Source organism: Fukomys damarensis, unplaced genomic scaffold (genome assembly GCF_012274545.1).
Source record: "Fukomys damarensis isolate Sample0158 unplaced genomic scaffold, DMR_v1.0_HiC HiC_scaffold_2, whole genome shotgun sequence".
Lineage (NCBI taxonomy): Eukaryota > Metazoa > Chordata > Mammalia > Rodentia > Bathyergidae > Fukomys > Fukomys damarensis.
In genome coordinates this window covers 33,730,296-33,750,890 of record NW_022900914.1, presented here as the reverse complement: position 1 = coordinate 33,750,890, position 20,595 = coordinate 33,730,296, and the positions used below count along the sequence as shown (strand labels likewise).

The following is a 20,595-nucleotide window of genomic DNA, read 5'->3' as shown; positions in this document are numbered from 1 at the left end:
AGAGCGCAGCGCGGCGGCGCAGGTAGGAGCCCCACGCGGGGGGTCGCATCGAGCGTGCCCGATACCCGCGGGACCACGCGCCAGAGAGTGAGGTGGGAAAAGCCGAGGGGTGCAGAGCACTCGGGAATTGCCGGGACTGTGCAAGGAGAGAGGGAGGTGGAGGTGTGCGGTCTCGGAATGCGATCTGTCAGCTTGCGCGAGTACTCGGGTGACATCTGTTGGGATCGGCAAGTATGTGCGCGCCCACAACTAACCCGCAGAGCTTTGCCAGTAAACGTGGTTTTGAAAGTTTCAGGGGACCGACGTGCGAGATTTAACCCGCACCTGGATTCCACACAAGCTCTTTAGTAGAAGCCGAGTGCTAAACTGCTCTGGCGGACCGCTGCCTGTTAGCTTACAGTTAAGAAAAAGGACCTTGCCTCACGCTCGGCACCAGCCAGGCCACCCGGAAACTGGTACCCGGGCTGCTGCGCGGAGCGCGATTCCGCCCGAGACAGCCCGATCTTGAGGGTAGCCTGTCTGAGACCAAAGGCCTGAAGAGAAAGGAAAGACGCGTTGGGTGGCTCCTCTACACCACCTGGGGCTTTGAAACAAAGCTGTGCGTTGAGAACAGCGAGGAGATGCACTTAGAGTCTTTGCGTGAGGATGTGAGGAGCAGCCTCAAGGGGTGTGGGAAACTCTATAGAGTGTTCTACTAGAACTGGAAGGAGTTTGCTTTCCAAGTTTTGTTTTTGCTTTTTAAAAGTTTAAGGCCATATAATTGAGATTGCAGATACTTTTGCTGAGCTTTGCAACTAACGTGACTAGCTGGAGGTGAGCACGCAGGGAAATTCTTAACGTCCTTGAGAACAAAGATTTGCTGCCTCACTTCTACCCCAAAACACAAATACACTGTCTCCTTTACATTTGTTTATACTCTTTCTTCCCGTTGACTCCTCCTTTTCCCGGAGCCTGTTGTGTTAGGTACAGTATAAAATGCATAGTGAGTGATATGGATGGAATAAAATGAAATGCAGTTCCGTAGCCCTCTTTGGGGCTTTCCTGCCTCCTTTGGTAGGTATGGCAAAGGTTAAAGAGGAAGAGGAGATGAGAAAGCCAATTGAAATTGGTTATCCAAATGCCTGGGCCTCCCCACCCTTTCTTGCCTGTTACTTCACTGCTGAAGTTTGGTTATTTCCCTTCAGCAGATAATAAACATAGATTTGTCTTATGTTTTCTTTGAGATTCACGATGTGGAAAGTTCTTTCCCTAACTATGCTGACTCTGGCACTGGTCAAGTCACAGGACACCGAAGAAACCATCACATACACGGTAAGGGGTGATGGAATTTGACATTAAGTGCATTCAGCGGGATTCTATGCCTCAAGAAAGACTTCATACAACCCTGCCGGTGGATACAGGTTGTACCTGGCAAAGGGCAGTAAAAAGTTTTTAGTATGGTTCCCGTTTAAGATTCATTGTTAATTGCTCTCCATCCTTACAAAAGTTAATTTAGATCACTGACTGAGATAGAAGCCCAAATGTAATGATTTGTGCAAAGCCAAAAGAGCAACCCTGTAAAACTAAAAGTAAGTTGTATATTTCCAATACATTCAATAAATTAATGGGTACAAGGAAATGAGAAGCCTGAATTCTCCCATAGGAGTGCATGCAAATGAAATAAATATGTGCAGACTAACACTCAAGTCAAATAAGATTGTTAAACATCATATAAGCACAGCACCCCATTTATTCGTGTAACTTACTCTCTCATGGAAGCCACCTTTATTGAATCTATAAAGATTATATATTCATTTCTAGTATAATTCATACAAATTCCCTTCACATGCAGTTTATGTGTTTCCAAGATGTATTATTTGCTAAAATACAGCATATGCAGTTCACTTTTACATGTTTTACTAGCATCTCTGATATTTTGAAGTAGTGTTTGATTAGTTAACCGCATAGTATAATCAATATTTATTAACATACTTACTGTATTACCAGACTTCTCCCACTCCCCAAAAATACACGTGGTGAGAAAAGAGCAGGACAGTTCTTACCTCACTGATGGTGAGTTTACACCTCTGTTTTGTGTTTTCTAGTTTGTAGTAAGTATTGTAACATGAAAGACATTGGTCATGGATCAAAATGTGAAAAACATGTTTTCTACTTGCTCCCAACTTTTTTTAAATTAAGTAGTCTTACTCAAAAGAATGTGAGATAGGGCTGGGGATTTAGCTCAGAGGTTCTGCCACCTGCCTCACAAGTGCAAGGACCCAAGTTCTATTCCCAGTACCAAAAATTTTTTTAAAAATTTAAAAAGAATGTGAGATTTTTTAAATATAAAACTCTTGAAAGTGAACTAATGTCAATCACTTATAATAAACCATGTTATCACTTGATGTCAGTATCATCTGGCAAATATTCCTTTCTGTTATTCAGGTCAACTCTAAGTAAAATAATTTAATGTAAATATATTGTTAACTTAATATTAAATGTAATTGCTTCCTCTGCTGAAGTTAAATAAGACAAGAAAATGAATGTTTGTGCTATTTCCCTTCAAATGAAAATGTTTTATTATTCAGGCCAAACTTGCCATCTCCTCAGGGAGTCAAAACTAAATATGCTATTTGCTTCTCTGAAAAACATTTTATTGCTTTTACAATTGATTATTTTATGCCCTCTTCCTTTTGCTAACTATCTAAACTTTATTCATTTTTAGCAGAGAAAGTTCCTGTGAATTAAGCACTAAAGTTTTAAAACTACTAATGAGGGCTTTGTAAATAGGAGAGGGTGGAAGGGGTGAAGGGAGGACAGGGGAATGGGGAAAACGAGAATCAAGATCCGTCATGTAAAAGTACAAGATCCCAATGATGAGTGTAACTGTACTGTGTACTTAAAAAGTACCAATAAACTCAATGAAAAAAAAATTACTAATGAGGATTCACTATTATTGTAACAGATTTTTAAAGACATATGATACCCTTTTTGTTCTCTTTCGAATTGTGTATGACTAATAATTCATGGTTAAAGGAAAAGGTGTAACCATTGGGGTCTTGAGTACCCCACTGTGGAGACACTATCTCCCTTTATCCTCACAGTAAAGTGTGAGATAAGTGGCATCATCTTCCTTCTGCTGACAATGGAACCAGATCAGAGAGGGTCTATCTCGCTTAAGGCTGCAGAGCCAGGAAGCGGTGAAGCTAAATTCAGTCTAGACTTGTTTAGTCGTATACCCACATCAAATATACTAGAACTAAATGCCTGTAAAAGATTGTACATCTTCCCATTACAATACAAATTATTCAAATGAACTGCCACTTTTGCCTAATTTTAAAAATACTTTTCAGAAGGATGGGCTTGTATCCTCAAGGCAGCCTCATTTTTCCATTCCATATTAAAGATAGGGTTCATTTAGCTATTTCACAAGTATTAGCCTAAACAACTCTCATCATTACCTAAAAACTTTACTTGTTTACTAAGAAGATTCAGCCTTCTGTCTCATGGAATTTACACTGGGAAGACAATGTTGAAAACTACAAAATTCCTCGAATAGTTTCCCTGGTGTGAATAATCTGCAATAATACATAACATCCTAATAAGATTACTGACATTTAGAAATGGGAACAAAGGAGCTAAAGGTGTAAGGAAGGTGGGATGGGTAGGGGAAGGGTAATAAGGGAAAAGAAAAAAATGTGAGATAATGAAATGATGGAAATAAAGTGTTTGTAGATGGGGAGGGGAGGAGGGGGTGAAGGGAGGGCAGGGGTAAGGGGAAAAAATGAGAATCAAGACTTGTCATGTAGAGGTACAAGATCCCAACAATGAATGTAACTGTACTGTATCCCTAAAATGTACCAATAAACTCAATTAAAGCTGAAAAAAATTACAAAATTCCTAAACAAGTACAAATACTGTTATCCATATTATAAAAAATTTCTAAAGAAGTAGAAAAGCAAAGAGATAATTAACGGTGCTGGCATATCAGAGAAGAAAGCACTCTGTGCTGGTTCTTGAAGGAAGTTATGATCTCAAGTTGATGTAAAAAGAGTAAAGAGGCACCTGAGTCAGAGAGAGTGACATTAAGACTGTGGCAAACACAATCAAGAGAAGTCCAAGAAGTAATAAGGACCTGGGAGCTGGAAAGAACCTGAAGATGGTAATACAGATAGACAGAAGTCTGTAGGCAACAATGAGCTCATAAATGGAGGAGCAACTTAACCCAGAAAGAAAGAACACAAAGAGTGGTGTATTCAGAATGTAAAGAGAAAGCCTGGCCTCCATGTGAAGTCAGGAAGGCTCACAACAATGTGAATGTGTAAAAGTAAACACAAGTAGGCTGAGATTAAAGGAAAATAATTGGAGAAGTCAGAGCTTATGTTTCTGTGTTCTAGCAACACTTCTCAAGATGTAGCCACAGATATACTCTCTATATAGAAATCACCTGTGATATATGTTAGGAATTCAGACTCCAAGCCTCCTACCCAGACCTACAAAATGAGATCCTTAGGGTGAGCCTAAGAATGTTCATTTTAATAAACATCCTGGATGATCCTAAGGCATATTCTAAAGCTTCAGATTCACTGACCTTCAGAGTAGAATCTAGTCCCTCCCTAACCTAAGGAAAGGCTTCCTGGATTTGGCCAGGCCACTTCTCTTGTAGCACTTTTCCTCTTCAATAGTTTCATACCCTTGCTTCTAATGTTCCCCCTTCCTAGAAGTCTCTCATCTCCATGGGAAAAAACCCTGCTTATTGTATAAGGCCCAATTCATTTGCCACCTCCCCTGTAGAGCCTTCTCTTCTTTCCTGTCACACCCCACCCCACAGCTCCAGACAGAGCCCCTCACCTCTTCCACACACACACACTTCCATCACACCACTGGCATCTTCCCCCAGGTTGTTCACCTAATCTTCTAGCTCATGAGCTGCTTGAGGATAGGGGCCAGTTATTCACCATCTTTGTATCCTCAGGACCTGGGACAATGCCTGATGTGAGAAGGTGCTTGATAGATGATTTGTTCAGTGAGTGAACTAGAGAAGACCTATGGGAACTAAAGGTAGGAGGCAGGAAGGGTATGACAGCAAAAAATGGTCAGGAAAGCCAAGGGCTTGGATGCTCGAGAGTACTTGGAGAATACTTCAATGCTATAGAAAAACTTGGTTGAATTTTTTTAATGGTAGAATTTACATTGTGGAAAACCAAAGGAGCAGATATAAAAGATCAGTCAGAGAGAATGAAGATATTCTGAAGAGACAGAGAAAATAATTCTAAAATGATGCTAATAGGCAACTATACCTAATCCAACAGGAGAGTTGAGGCAGCTGATGATGGAAAAGGGACTCCTGAAACTACCTAATTCACAGACTTGCCTTAAAAATGAGAATACCAAAGAATGTTAAACTACTCATCATATATCTAGGACTCTAGCTCAAGGACTAAAGCCATAAGAATGAAGTTTTAGAGTGACTTCTTAAAGAAACTGTTGATTTTCCTCTGCCTCCATCTTTGGTGTTTTCTTTGCAGCAATGCACTGATGGATATGAGTGGGACCCCGTACGACAGCAGTGCAAAGGTGAGCCAGCTTCAGTCTCCCCAGCTGAACATAGCTTTCTGTCTTCATCTCTTGTGTTACTCTTCTCGTCTTATTTGTATTATACCTACAGGCATGTGCATGTATTTATATGCCCTGTTTTCCCTCTAAGCAAATTGCTAACTTATTTTATTACTGACCAGATATTGATGAATGTGACATTGTCCCAGATGCTTGCAAAGGTGGAATGAAATGTGTCAACCACTATGGAGGATACCTCTGTCTTCCTAAAACAGCCCAAATTATTGTCAATAATGAACAACCTCAGCAAGAAACACCAGGAGCTGAAGCATCCTTGGGTGCAGCCACTGGGGGTGTTTCTGCCAGTAGCATGGCAGCCAGTGGAGTGGTGCCTGGGGGTGGTTTTGTGGCTAGTGCTGCTGCAGTCGTAGGCCCTGAAGTGCAGACTGGCCGAAATAACTTTGTCATCCGACGGAACCCAGCTGACCCTCAGCGCATTCCCTCCAACCCTTCCCATCGGATCCAATGTGCAGCAGGCTATGAGCAGAGCGAACATAACCTGTGTCAAGGTGAGTATGACTTATTATGCTAACAGAGTTCTCTCACAAATGCACCTCTTGGTGAGGATAATGATAATTGCTCACATTTATCAAGGGCTTCCCTTGTGTGAGACATTGTGATAAGTGCTTTATCTACATTAGCATATTTAATCATTGCAGTAATCTAAAAAGGCAGTTGCTGTCATTATCATTTTACAGATGAGGAAACTGTGGCTCAGGAAGTTCATCAGTGTTTCCAAACCTTAGCTGTCCCTATTTATAGTCACTTAGGAACACTTAAAACTTCTCAATGGCCAAGCCACACCCTAGAACAATTAAATAAATGCCTCAGGGGTTGCATTCCAGGCACCAGTATTTTTTAAATACCTCCACGTGATTTCAGCATGCAGCCACTATGAGAACCAGAAGTCACACAGGTGCTAAGTACAGAGCTGGATTTCAAACACAGGCAGGAGGGCACGACAGTCACAGCTGTCAGAAATAACAGTCAGGCTGCTCATTTGGAGTTTGAAATTGTGCTGTTGAGCTACTCCATAAATGCCTCCTTTTTATTTCTCTAGCTCTCTTCACTGAACTTTCCACTGGCTTATTTTCCTCATCCAGGAATAAAAAAAAAAAAAAAAAACGGGGCTCCTGCTTCTCATTACCTTGAAGGGAGTCTTCACTGCTCATATTTATATCTCTTTTAAGGCTTTCACTTGAGCACATTTTGCTTATATCACTTGCACTGTGGCACCATCTGCCTGGGCTTTTCTGTTTATTTTCAGAAAGAGTACATATCACTGTGTATTCTAGAAACAGCTGTAGACTCATGCTAGCAAATTGATAAGAATCTCGGGCTTTGAAGACATGTAGGATATTAGCTAACTGGACTGTGCAAAGGGATTTTGTTTCCCTTTTTCTTCTTAGCAAACCATTTCAGAGCCACCTGGTATAGAGATTGTGTTACTAAGATGAGACTACAAGAGCCCCCAGACTCCTTTCACATTGCCAGGGACTGGCTGGGTAGACCCTGTAAACTGTGTAAGGGCATGGTACATACACACTGGCCAGGGGAAGAAGCCCAGGAGCTCTGAACTTCTAACTGGATGTGAGTGAGGAAGAGAGTGCTCCCCACCCCCAAAAAAATAAACACATCTGGGAACATCTACCTGTCATATCAGGTACAGTGCATCTTTTTGTGCCATAGGATACTGTCCCCCATATTCCCAGTGCTTTATTTACCTTCTGTATAAGAGACACTACATTTTAGAAGTGAAGTAAGAAAATCTGTCATGCTCTGACTTTTACTTTATTTCATTTTCATTATTTTTTATATTTACTCAAGTTTATTAGTCCATGTATATAGAACATAATGTTTATATTCCTTATGGGAAGTTGGTATATATACGGAGCACACTTTAACCCTTTTTATCCTCCCCTTCCCCTTCATTCCTTCCTGCCTCCACCTACCCCTTGATTCACTTCATTTTTATTTTTCATACATGTTTGCAGTACATGTTTATTATTTCATATTTTGTGTGCAAATTTTAAGTTAACCCCACATCAAGAGGTAATCAGTGCTATGATGGTGTCGCTTTTCAGAGGGAGCATCATATGAGCATCTGTTTTGTGTTACTGTCATGAGTCAGAATTCCAATATTGATGATGAATGCTTCAGCATCTGCTTGATATTCTGATATTTAATTCAAGGATTATGTCAGGAGATAAATGACATAATATATGTATTATGTCATATATATGGGTGAATACTGATAAAAATACCTAAAGTTTATCTAAGAATACCAACTTTCAATTGTTACTTAAATACACAACTAGATTAGAAAGTTTGGTTGGTTTATTCTGAAATTTAAAAATTTTGCTGAAGTTTTTAAATAATGATTTTACATTCTGAGTTATTTTTATCCCTTTAGCTATTGTACATTTTAATAATATTGGGATGGGAAAAAACAAGTAAATGAATAGGCCATTTCCCAAAATAGTTACTAGTCCATCATTTATTCTTATTTTGAATTAAACAACAAAGCCTAAGACTGAATGAAGAAGTTCTATAATAAAATACATTTCAGACTTATAACACACATTGGTGACACTAGCAACTATAGTATGAATAATGAAAATGAAATCTTATTTAATTTTTCTTGAAAATATTTAGGCTGCTTTACAAAGTTCCCTTTCCATATTAAAACAATTCTCACTTCTTTTGGAATTTTTCAGAATTATAAAGTAGAGCTATTAATACCTTATTTATGGAAGATGTAAACATATGCTTGTTTATTGTGTGCACACAGAGTATTTCCAACCCAAACTATTCTGTATAATTCAGCCAATTTCCAAAATTTGGGATTGGGGTCTGTACCACTGAAAGCAGGGTTAAAAGTTTTTTTGGATGACATAAGGCTTAAATTGGATTTCTTCCCACCACACAATTTTGCAAAGTGCCCATAAATGTGGATTTGCTTAATTGTTGATAAAAGGGGGTTATTTCATATGATAACAACAGGATAATCTGTCTTGGGAATCTGACTAACATAAGTCGAGTCACACTTGTGCCCGTTTATTATTGAGCTAATCAAACATGCAGTCCAGCTTCTTCTAATTGCCTGCAGATGTATGACATTTTTATTCCAGGCCAGCAGCACAAAATAATGTTTTATAACCAACGTGAAAGTGTGGGGACCTCCATTTAAAACAATAATGTGCTCCAAGGACCTCTATTCCTGACATCATCATGCAGTTTGAGGAGCCTTCTGTTTCAATAAAGATCTCCACTTTTAAATGTTGCATACTTATGCCCAGTAAGCCGAACTCATTTACCATGGTCAGCTGGATTAGAATAAATGAATATCTACACATGAGTCATATTTGTATAAAATTATTTATTTTTCCACATATATTTTTCAACAGGTACAGTTTATCATTACATAACCTAAACCTGAGAACATTTTTTTGTAAAGGTTGAGATCTGTATTGTTTCAATCTTAAAATCAACTGTGCCTTTGAGTGTATTATACCAATCACATTCAGCTTCTACTAATTTAAATAGCATTAGATTTTTGAATGTACACTATTTCATAAATATTTCTTTAACCAGCTGCCTATTTCCTAACAGTTTAATGAAAACATGATGATTTTATTCCTTTTCATATGCTTTTTCAGAGTTTTCAGTTTTGTGCAAAAACAAGGGTTTTGAAATACAGCATAATGTCCAAAGATCAAGTCATAGTCAGCTGTTTTTTCTTTCAGGTCATTTTTTGGCCAAATGAAGGTGAAGGTAGGGAAACCAGTCACACTGAGTGTTTCATGTGACTAGTGTTATCTTTGGCAGATATGGAATTACATGAATTCCAGTGTTAGGAAACTGGAGTCATGTATACTTTTAGAAAGTGATTATTCCCATGAGATACTATCTACCTCAAACATGACAGGTACTCATTTATGCCAAAAGGAAGTTGGATGACTTAAGAGATTATAATCCATTGATGGCTCACCTTTAGTTTTCTGTGTTACTATGTAGTCTATATAATCCTCTTGAAAGGAAACGGAGTTAGAAATCACTAGTTCAAGTTGATAAAAGATTTTTTTAAATCAGATATAATTTTTTAGGAGTCCCATTTTTGTAGAGAAAAACTAATGTGGGAATTTGGGAGCTGGCAAAAAGAGAAAATACATTAATTACCCAATTGGAAGGCATCTGTTTGCTTCCTTGAACTTTCAAAAAATTAAACACAAGGCATTTTGTATAACTGGTAATTACTAAATGCAGTCAGGATTTACAGGTGTGACTGGTAACTTGCTAAAAAACAAAATCAAAACAACAACAAAAACAGTAACATCAAGAAATAAACTCAGTACAAAATGTCCAGTGAAGGTGATACAGAACCAAGTCCAGAGCACAGTTCCTGGCTGGTTTGATTTAAGATGTCACTGATAGATGGGAAAGCAAACCCTAGGGTTTCAAACTCATACTGGTTTTAAAACTGCAATTCTCATATTGCTGGAAATGTTGCAGACCACGGCATATAGGAAGGTTGATCATTCTAACATACCTCTGTTAACAAATTCCATGCACTTCACAGCTAACAGTGAGAAAGTCCTAATATTAGAGATGTTAGTTCAGTTTAAAATGTTGTTTGTCTAATGTCTAATATTTTTAATTTGTTTAAACTTTCAAAAGCTAAAATCAAACTTCATCCATTGTTAAATACTCAGTTCCTTTGCAGTTTTTGTGATCCCACTTGGCTGTTCACCTGTGAAAAGGTCTCTATTGTTTTAGACCAATGGTGGCAAACCTATGATATGTGAGCTGCAGCAGGCCATCTGTTATCATTAAAAGCTCTAAAAGGTTCGCCATTACTGTTTTAGACTTTGCATAGGTAGAATAGTCAGACATTGGCACCTGTATTTAGATATATGCCATACCATAATTAGCTGATCTTTTTACATTTCTGCATGGCTAAATTAAGTATCATGTGTCAATTATAAATTTTTTCAATTTGCTAAAGTTTTTATATTTTCAGCTTTCCACTGTATTTTCCATGATTTTATTTTACTTTTATCATTATTACCTGTAATATGGGAGCAACAAAAAATATTTTTTGCCTCTTATAAAGTTTAAAACAATAACAGATTATACTCAGGCTTTAAAAAAAATCTCTATACCCTTGGGGACCATCTATTATCTCCTGCATACTTCTTTATAAACATAAAGATAACTTAAAATACTATTTTGAAAAGGAAAAAAGGTATTATGTATACATCTGCTTTAAAAAAGAGAAACTTGAACTAATATGTTCACTTCCCAGGGCTAGAGACATCTTTTGTCTATTTCTTTCATTCTGAACTTAAGTGATCTCATATCCAAAAGAAGGTTTATATTATAGTATGATCAAGTGGCTCAACATACCTGTCATTGTCATTACCAAACTGCTTTCAAACACTGCCCTTTTGTTAACCTGACTGATATTAGTAGGTTCTCTGGCTAGTAGGGTTAGTTTTGTGAGGAAATAAATGCCTAATTTTTCTTGCATATAATTACACAGCCCAGTGAAGAACTTTGATCTTTTGTAAAAGATATTTTGTAAAAGGAAGACTATAATTGAGTAAATTATGATATTAACCTAAAAATACTTCAAGCAAAAAGTAAAATGGGCTTTTAGCCAGTTTACAGTTCTTCATTGTTTTTACTTGTTGATTTCCTTGGGGTACCTGAAAATTCTTGAATGTCACATAAATGTATATGAATTGAGTTTATAGAAAAAATCAATTACTTTTAAAATAAGATTATATATAATAAACTAGATGTGATTGATTTTCTTCTGGAAAATCTAGCATTGTTTCTTAATTTGCTTTTCAAAATACTGCACTCATTGAATTTCTAGACATTTTGAGACATTTTAACAAGCATTTGTGAAGACTATGTGTATGTATCTGATTTATACAGTCAGAAAGTATCCTGAAAACTTCAAAACAGAGCTGGAGATGCGGTTCAGTGGTAGTGCTTGCCTGTCAGGTATGAGTCCCTGTATTTAATACCCTGTGCTGAAAAAAAAATTCTTTTATAAAATTTAAGTGATAAGTTGTTTACTATAGGACATAAGAGATCAATATGACCACTTTTCTGCTGAAAAAGATTGTGCATAAAACTCCCCAATTAAGTGGATCCCAAAGTGTGGTCCCTAGACCAGGAGCATCAACATCATCTAGTAACTTATCAGAAATTCAGGGGCGAGGGATTTAGCTCAGTGGTTCTGGTGCCTGCCTTGCAAGCACAAGGACCTGAGTTCACTCCCCGGTACCAAAAAAGGAAATAAGGATTCTCAGCTCCCAACCAAGACAAACTGAGTCAAAAACTGAGGGTGGCATTCTAACAATTGGCATTCTAACAATCCCGTAATTCCAATGCCTGATCAAGTCTGAGAAACAGTGCCCTAATTAAATCTTAATTTCAGGAAGCTACATCCAACTATATGAATCAGAAGGCAGGATCAGAATATGTAAGATATTAATAATAAGAAAATATAAAAAATACATTATTTCTTCTATGGAGTAGAACAATGTGTTATTTTCCTTATGCTTCTCTTGTCATCAATACTGTGATCCCTAAACATAGACGGTCTTGAATCCTTGTTAGGATTGTGTCCCAGAACCAAGGAAATGTGTGCAGTCTTAAGGAAAAGGGGAATTAAGAAGACAGGAGAAACTTGCATCTCTTTGTAAGACCTGCAAAGGTGAAATAAAACGCCTCAAGTCACCAACAAGTCAAACTCTTAAGTTGTATCCTAGCTATGATAACGATTGCTGTTCAGTGATAACTAACTGTATCTTTATAAGGCGCCCGCTTAAGCTCATGGCACAAATGTGATATGAAGCAATGCTGACTGGAGGTTCAGTTCATGTAGAGCCACAAAATGGAAGGGAGATGACTCTGACTTTGCCTCTAAAGCATCTTGTCATTACTAGAGCAGCAGAGAATCCTTCCAGTATCAGATGCACAGCTGACCATCTCATTCTGTTTAGATTCTGAGTCATCAGACATTTGAAGAGTATTCACATTAGTGTCTTCAGTTCAATTTAAACTTGATCAAAGATTTACTTCCCATCAAAGATGAAAAGATTCTTGTTAAGACTAGTTAACACTTAATCTGTGGAATTAATTTCTCTCTCCCCATAGAAGCACAAAGCAACATATTAAAGTAGAACTGCAAGCTTGGGTAACTCCAGGAATGTGCACTGGTACTGGCTCATTATTATTTTCTCTAGAAAAAAATCTCAAACTATATTCTCTGAAATCCACAAATTCCCCTTTTGTAAGGACTGTCTTTGCACTTGTTGAATTACTGGCACAATATTATTCTTTGAATCCAAAGAATAAACAAAATTTGTCCCAAATGTGTTTGATTTTGCTCAAATGTACAAACAAGTTATTCACACCACATCTGAAATTCATTAGCATTCTACTTTTTCCAAGAGGTAACTGCAAATTGTACACTCAAAAATAAAACTGATCAAGAACTGCATTCAAACATTAACAAAAAAAAACACCATCATAACAGGAATTTAGACACTCTTGCAGGCTTGTAATTTAGGTCTCAATTATTTATAAATGTTTAATAAAGATGAAGTGAAGAAATGATATTAAAGGAAGGCTGAATGCCAAGATATTGGCAATAGTATAGTTTATTGCTATAAATTTCCTATTACCACAGATTAAGAGGAAGAAAAGACAGTGGATTCATGTTATATGAGTTGTAAGTAAATTAAAATTTTTGAGATTTATACTTAATCAAATTCTAAAATTTCAAATATCTGTCAAATAGTTGCACATCTATAGTAAGATAACTAGGCAATATTTCAGTGAAATAGCAAACAGAATATAACTAGTTAGTGTTCAAAAACTCACTCAAGTTTATGGCTTGATAAAGTCAAAGTGGATGGAAGACACTTTGACGGATTTAAAGTAGAAGGAGATAATGGTTATGGTTCTTAGGGAACTTGTCATAATCAACCCATGAGATCAACAATAAAACATGTCACTGTTTAAAATAAAGTAACACATAGAATGTCACAAGAAGTACATGAGGAATTGCCAAGTGTATAAAGAAATCAAGTATATGACACAGGTAGCCCCAGAATTTACTAAAACATATATGTGAACAGAAAACTTGTCCCCAGAAATATGACCGCAGACAAAAGTCTGCTTCTTCCCTGGAATGGGAGAGGATGATGAGAAGTTCAGGGTACTGATGTGGAAATTAAGATGGATACACCAGAGGAAATGGCTGTCCCATAGCCCAGCAGAGCAACTGAGAAGCACTGTGTAGTTCCTTCTGTCTTGGAATAATGTCCCAAGGATAATGTGCTACAGATAGGAATGCTAACAAGGTGAAGGGAGCAGAAGACCAAACCAGAACAGACAAGTGATGCAAGGCATACTTCATATAAATCTGGCTCAGTAACTCTCCCTAACAAAATACTAGTGACTTCATCTCGCCCTGCCTGGCTAAACATCTAAAACTCTGCCCTGACTAAACATCATCTAGAGCTTAAAGTTAAAGTGGCTTTGAAAATGAGCCTCATGTGTGTATATTTTCCAACTATAACTGTTACACTTTCCATGCGGCCCAAAAGTAATTATTGAAAGAGACCATTCCATTTGTTTAACAATGGACTCTTAGATAACCTTTTTCCATTTTTAGCTTAAGCCACTTGAAAGAAGGATCCATAAAATCTGTTCCTTATATCCTGGATAGTTAGGTTCTTGATAAACATTGATAACTAAACAGGCTGGTATTATTCTGAAAGAAACTAATAATTGGAAACACTGGAATTCTTTTTATTTTTTGCAAGCCATATAACCAGTGAATGCATCTCTATGTCAAGTACATCCATCCCTCCTTAGAAAGCTCGTGGTGAATAATGAAAACACATTTGGGTCAGGGAAATGTTAATGTTTGCTAAAACACTCTGGTGACAATTCTCATAAGGGTTTTTCTCTAGCTGGGGTATAGGACAGTTTGATTTTTTTTTCTCCTAAGTCCCTTGATTTGGGAAAGACATAATATTTATAATATTTGCATATATATAAATTTATATATATATATATTTGTATGTATACAGTACAATGTGAGTTTTGAAAGATATATATATATCATGGAATGATTAAATCAAAATATATCTATCACCTTAGTACTTATCTTTTTGTGGTGTGAACAAGTTAAAATTCATTCTCTTTAGAATGTTTAAATATATTAAATTATTTTAACTATAGTCACCAGCATGTGCAATAGATCTGTAAAACTCATTCTTCCGCAATAACTGAAATATACCCTTCAATGTCTGCCCATTTTCCCCAACTTCATACTCTTCCACGAGTTTAACTTTCTTAGGTTCCATATATAAATGAGATTGTGCATATTTTTCTTTCTGTAAGACTAGAAAATATTGCTGTAAGCTTTCTGATACTCTGAAGAAACTCAAGGTTTTTGATGGTCTGATATAAGAGAAAGGAAGAAAAGATCAGAACAATCCATCTTATCTTGAACATTTCCTTGGACTAGAGGCCAGAAATTATCCTGTTTAAATCTATTTCTAGAATACAAGGAAGTCACTTGCTTGAATAGGGGTAACTTAAAAGAGCAATTCTGATCTAGGAAGAATTGAATTAATACAGAAGTGAGGAGGAGAGCCATAGGTGTCAGGGGCCCCAGAAGAAAGAATGTGGCTTACTGAGGGACCCTTGAGAACTGAAAATTGGCTTATACTTGAACTGCAGATCAAATAGCAGTGAAATACAGAATGGAACTAGAGACTGCTGTAAAAACTGTGCCTATAACTTTATTTGAACCTCACTAAAGTGAGAATCATAATGGGTTAGAACTGCTTTTGTGTGTAGAGTTAAATCTTAAAAGGATCTAGGGACTGGGAGTTTGTACTCTCAATAGCTGTGTGTGCTGCAGATAATTTAATCCTGCTCTCTTGGAGTGGAGCCATGGAACACAATCCAAAATAGGAAACAACTTGAGGGCACCTTCTCACTGCAGTCCCTGGAGACTAGGTCTAAAACCTGGATTGGGAAATAAATTTTATCAAAAGCAATTATAGGGCTGAGGATTTAGCTCAGTGGCACTGTGCCTAGCTCACAAGTGCAAGGTCTGGAGTTCAATCCCAGTACCACCCCCGACAAAAGTGATTATATTTCACTTATGAAATGTTTTGCCACAAAATGCTCCTCTTGTATATGCACAAGTATACCATTAAATTATTAAAGTTTGCTATTCACTGAAAATTTAAATACCTAAATATTTTCTGTTTTGTTTTTTGCAAGACAAAGTATGCAAATCTAAAGATCAGTACAAGCTGTACCTCCTCTGGAAGAATAAGGCAGGAAGATCACAAATTTGAGGCCAGCCTGATCTACACAAGCAAATTCAAAGCCAGCCTTAAATTTAGTATAGACCTAGCCTCCCCCAAAAAGACCCCGAACAGAAAAACTGTGCAAGTCTTTTTCAGAGTTGATGTTGAATCTTTAGAATTGTTGATTTGAAAGGGATTCTTAGAGAATTAGTTCAACTGTAATAATTCTTCTAAACAATGTGAGCAGTTTATTTATCTGGTACCATTCAACATTGGAAAGCTCACCAATGAGCTTTTTTCTAATCAAATTACTACTTCCTAAAGAGATGCTCTGTATAGAATGACTTTCTCTTCTTATCCTTGTTCTTTCCTGAGTAATTTGTGATATCAGAAAATCTCCTCTCTAAAACAGAAATGAACATTCCAGAGAGACTGATAAAAGACACTTTAGAAACCTTCCTATGCAGGCTGCATGATCCCTTTCTTCTCTACAGTTAGTTTTTTCTAGCTGTCTACAGTCACACATGTGTATACATAACATACTACTCGAGTACATAGCTATACAATACATATGCACAAATATATACACGTATTGTTACTTTTAGTAGACAAGTATCATGTACCAAAATTAAACTAATAAAAGCTGATGGTGCTTCTGAAATAACTCAGAATGCAGTTCTGCTCTCATTGTTCCTGTAAAATTAATATTGGAAAGTGCTTCCTAAATGAATGTGTTTATCTCTCACAAAAGAAGAGGGCACCTTGGACAGCTACTACACTATCTGCTCAACAAAGCATTTTGTTAAACAGAATATATAGAAAAGGTCAACAAAATGAGACGAAACTGCTAAGGCATTGTCATGTTACACTTTTGCAGTATTATAGTCATTTCTTTCCTGATCATTCTGAGAGAATTATCTGGATTCTATCCTGACCCACCTTTGATTTTATATAACACAAATGAATTTTCAGCAAAATTGACAGCTTAGAGAAATTCTGTGGAGTAGCTTAGAAAATAATACCTTATATAGGACTGACGTTAAATCCCTAAACTCTTTCATTCTGCAGATTTGGGTAAATTATATAGTCAAAAGAAAGCTTGGAATCAAACTACTCAACAAGCCAGGCAGAAAATTCCAGTCATTCATGATGAATTAAATTTCACAGTAATAAAAAAAAAAAAAAAAAAAAAAAATAGGCCCTTTTGTTCAAACAGTTCATGACCTGATGTATCATACAAATTCTAATCCAGGAAGAAAACCAGAGAAAATAGTCCTTCCACAAAATCTGGTAGAGATGAAGGCTTTGGTCTCAACCTCAATTGTATGATCTCCCTTCTTTGGTGATCAAGGGGATGGAGGGACTAATGATAAAAAGAGGCTAAATGCAAGATGGAAATTTAATTGTGGTACAATTTGAACTGCTAATGATAGTCCTGAAAATCCAGGAAAATTTTATTTGATGAACAAATAATTCAAATAAAAATTGTTAAATAGAAAAACCTATAAATTAGAGCTTAAGTAAACTGAAAAGTTTACTCACTGATTTTTCAATTTGAGAAGAAAAAAGAACTGTGTTAGTATGCCAGAGTAGTAATTTTCAATACATAATTTTCTATCACAGATTGTTAATATTCGAAATAGACTATCAGAGAATCACTGTCTCAGAAAAAGAGCCTGTACTATTTACTCACCATTTGTTTGTCTGTTTGGTTGGGTTTTTTTTGTTTTTGTTGTTGTTGTTGTTTTGGTACCGGGGATTGAACTCGGGTCCTTGTGCTTGCAAGGCAGGCCACTGAACTGCTGAGCTAAATCCCTGGCCATTTTTTTTTTTTTTTACTCACCATTTTAAAACCTAGCCACACAGGCCAGGATTTAGCTCAGTGGTGCTGCCTTGCAAGTGCAAGGACCAGAGCTCAATCTCTGGTACCAAAAATAAGTAAATAAATAAATAAATAAAACCTGGCCACAAATAGCAACAGGGTTCTAATAGATAGTTTCAAAGAATGATTGGGAAAAATCTGGTAATAACAGTAAAATCAAGAATAAGCGTGTGTGTGTGTGTGTGTGTGTGTGTGTGTGTACGCATCAAAGTATAGTAAGTCTATTACAAAGCAGTTTTAGTTGTATATTGTTCTTAGCAAAATACAGTTTCTAGGATCAGATTTATAGTAGCAAGGGTATAGTTTATAATGATGAAAAAATAAGACCTCAATAGGGAAGATTTCATGAATTATCTGATTTAAGATGAATGAAGTTTGGAACTTTTCCAGGGCTTAAAACAAATCAGATAAAATTCCCGAGGAATGGATAAAATTAATTGGAAGCAATGGACCTACCTATTCCTCATGACAATCTTAACTTAGAAGAATAGTCAATATGGGTTCAAATTTAGAACAAGCAGAAAATTAAGATAACCTAAATTTTTAAAGTATTTTGATGGATGACACATTACTGTTATGTCACATCTATTACCAGAATAAAAGATAATACCACTTTCCATTAGAAGAAACAATTTTTCTCTTTCAAAATTTTCTCTTTTAGTCAGGGTTCTCCAGAAAAACAGCAAATGGAGGTGCAGCAGGTAGACACTGTGAGAATCGTCCCATGTGGTTACAGGGGGAAGTCATGATAGACCATCAGAAAACTGGAGGACCAGGGAACCCAAGGGTGCAATTCAGTGAGTCTGAGGGCCTAAGAAGAGAGCAGGCAGCCATAAAGAGTGAGAAACCAGAGAGCTTTATAAGCTAAATGGATACATATTGAGGCCGTACTCTTAAGTGAAATAAAGAGTACACACATGTAAATATCAAACAGTTTCTATGGTGTGAAAAACTAAAAGTGTAAATAAGGTTCAAATGGTATAACTGGTAATGTAAAATAGGAAGAAAAGATCTAAACGAGTAGGGGAAGTGGGAAGGGTAGGGCAAAGGAAATAAGGAAAAAGAAAAACTATGAGAAAAGGAAAAAATGGAAACAAAGTCTGTAAATAGGGAAGGGTGAAGGGGGTAAAGGGAGGGCAGGGGAATGGGGAAAAAATAAGCACCAAGATACATGATGTAAAGATTCAAGATCCCAATGATGAACATAACTGTATTATTTACCTAAAATGTACCAATAAATTTAATGGGGGGGGAGAGTAGGGGCAGGGAGTACCAGTATAAATCTCAGAGTTCAAAGGCCTGAAAACTACAAGCTCCAATGCCTGAAAACAGGATAAGGTGAATGTCCAGTTCAAAAAGAAAGAGTAAATTCATTCTTTTCTCTGTCTTTGTTCTATCTGGGCCCTCTGAATTGGATTACATTCACACACATTGGTGAGGACCATCTGTCTACCAATTCAAATACTGTCCCAGAAATAATATCTTAGCAGCTATGTGGGAAACCTTTAGCCCAGTCAAAATGACAAAATTAACTGTAACAATCTTTTAACCACTAAGATCACAACTGGGGCAATGCGGTCATTAAGAATGAATGACTTAAGTGATGTTGCCCATTGATCAACTTTAAAATATGTATCATATGTCATCGGGATGAAATGGTAAAGCCAATCATGGAACTTCCCTGTCTCCTCTGCTGAATGACTCAAATAGTAGTGACACTTCCCCCAACACTACCACCTACCACCACACACAGCTCTTGGGTATGAAAAGCAGGCTTCTAAGGAGGAAGGGAGGGGCTAGGGCTGCATTTACTCTTTTGTAGAGAAAAGAGCAAAGTGGAACAAACAGGTGAGCCATAGCCTGTTCATCCAGGAGCCCTCTCTTACTGTCGCAGACAGACGAAGCTGTGAGAGGAATGAAAGGCAACAAAAAAAGGTATAAAAATGGGAAGGAAATAAAGGGGAAGCAAATAGGTACACAGATAACATGAGTGATCGTAGGCATATACTAATGAAAAGCAGGTTCTACTGAAGTACCTCATAAAATAGCATTAGAATCATAACTTTCCATATATGCATTGTTTTCTGTGAAAGACTGGTGAAGGAAAAGAAAAAAGGCAACACCTAAATAAATCAGCTTTTCTGTTTTTGTATTGGCTAGAAGTTGATAAACTCAGAATTCAGGTTAGTTATATTTTTGAGAATTTCCTATAATGCCATACATAATAGGCCAGTGACTCTCAAATTTCAAAGAACATATGAATTACCTACAGATCCTAGTAAAATGAGGATTGTGACTCAGTATGTCTGGGTTAAAAGTTTATAGTATACCCTTCCAGCAAGAGCCTCGATTTTGTTGGCATGTATATGCAGAGTATATATTCCAGTAGCTGGAAATCTGCTTCCCATTTATGCTCCATTTTCTGAAGTAAGAAAACGTGGTATAATCTGGATAGAATCAGATCCTGTGTAGTGATTTTTCAAAAAGATATTTTCCTCTTTTGTTTAAACTTGTTTTCTCTAATATAAATTATAGCAGTTATAGCTATGGTACAATACTTAGATATTTTGCCTTCTTACTAATTAATATAATTTTTCCTGTAGTGGGATGTTTTTATGCTTGAATGCTGAGGTGGATTCCAGAAAGTAGTTTTTGGCAGCCGAGAGTGGTAGAAAACAATGAAACAAAGCAAGAGATGAAGGTTTCCATTTGGGTCTTACCCTAAGCGATTTGTTGACTGGTTTAAATCAATTAATCTCTCTG

The 20,595-nt window shown here is 36.9% G+C and overlaps 1 protein-coding gene across 6 annotated transcripts in view; it reads left to right on the top strand.

Moving 5' to 3' along the window:
• Nucleotides 1–20,595, top strand: part of Efemp1 (EGF containing fibulin extracellular matrix protein 1) — a 58,299-nt gene that overhangs the window by 1,590 nt on the left and 36,114 nt on the right. Inside the window, exons 1-5 of one of the 6 annotated variants that reach the window (XM_010615877.3) lie at nt 7–22; nt 1,224–1,311; nt 5,508–5,556; nt 6,018–6,104; nt 11,539–11,607. In XM_010615877.3, the coding sequence (XP_010614179.1) occupies nt 1,231–1,311; nt 5,508–5,556; nt 6,018–6,104; nt 11,539–11,607 (286 nt within the window). In that variant the 5' untranslated portion in view covers nt 7–22; nt 1,224–1,230. Of the gene's footprint in view, nt 1–6; nt 23–124; nt 232–1,223; nt 1,312–1,980; nt 2,053–5,507; nt 5,557–5,717; nt 6,105–11,538; nt 11,608–20,595 lie in introns of those variants that run through there. The other 5 variants (XM_010615871.3, XM_010615873.3, XM_010615872.3 and 2 more) reach the window with 5 other exon arrangements.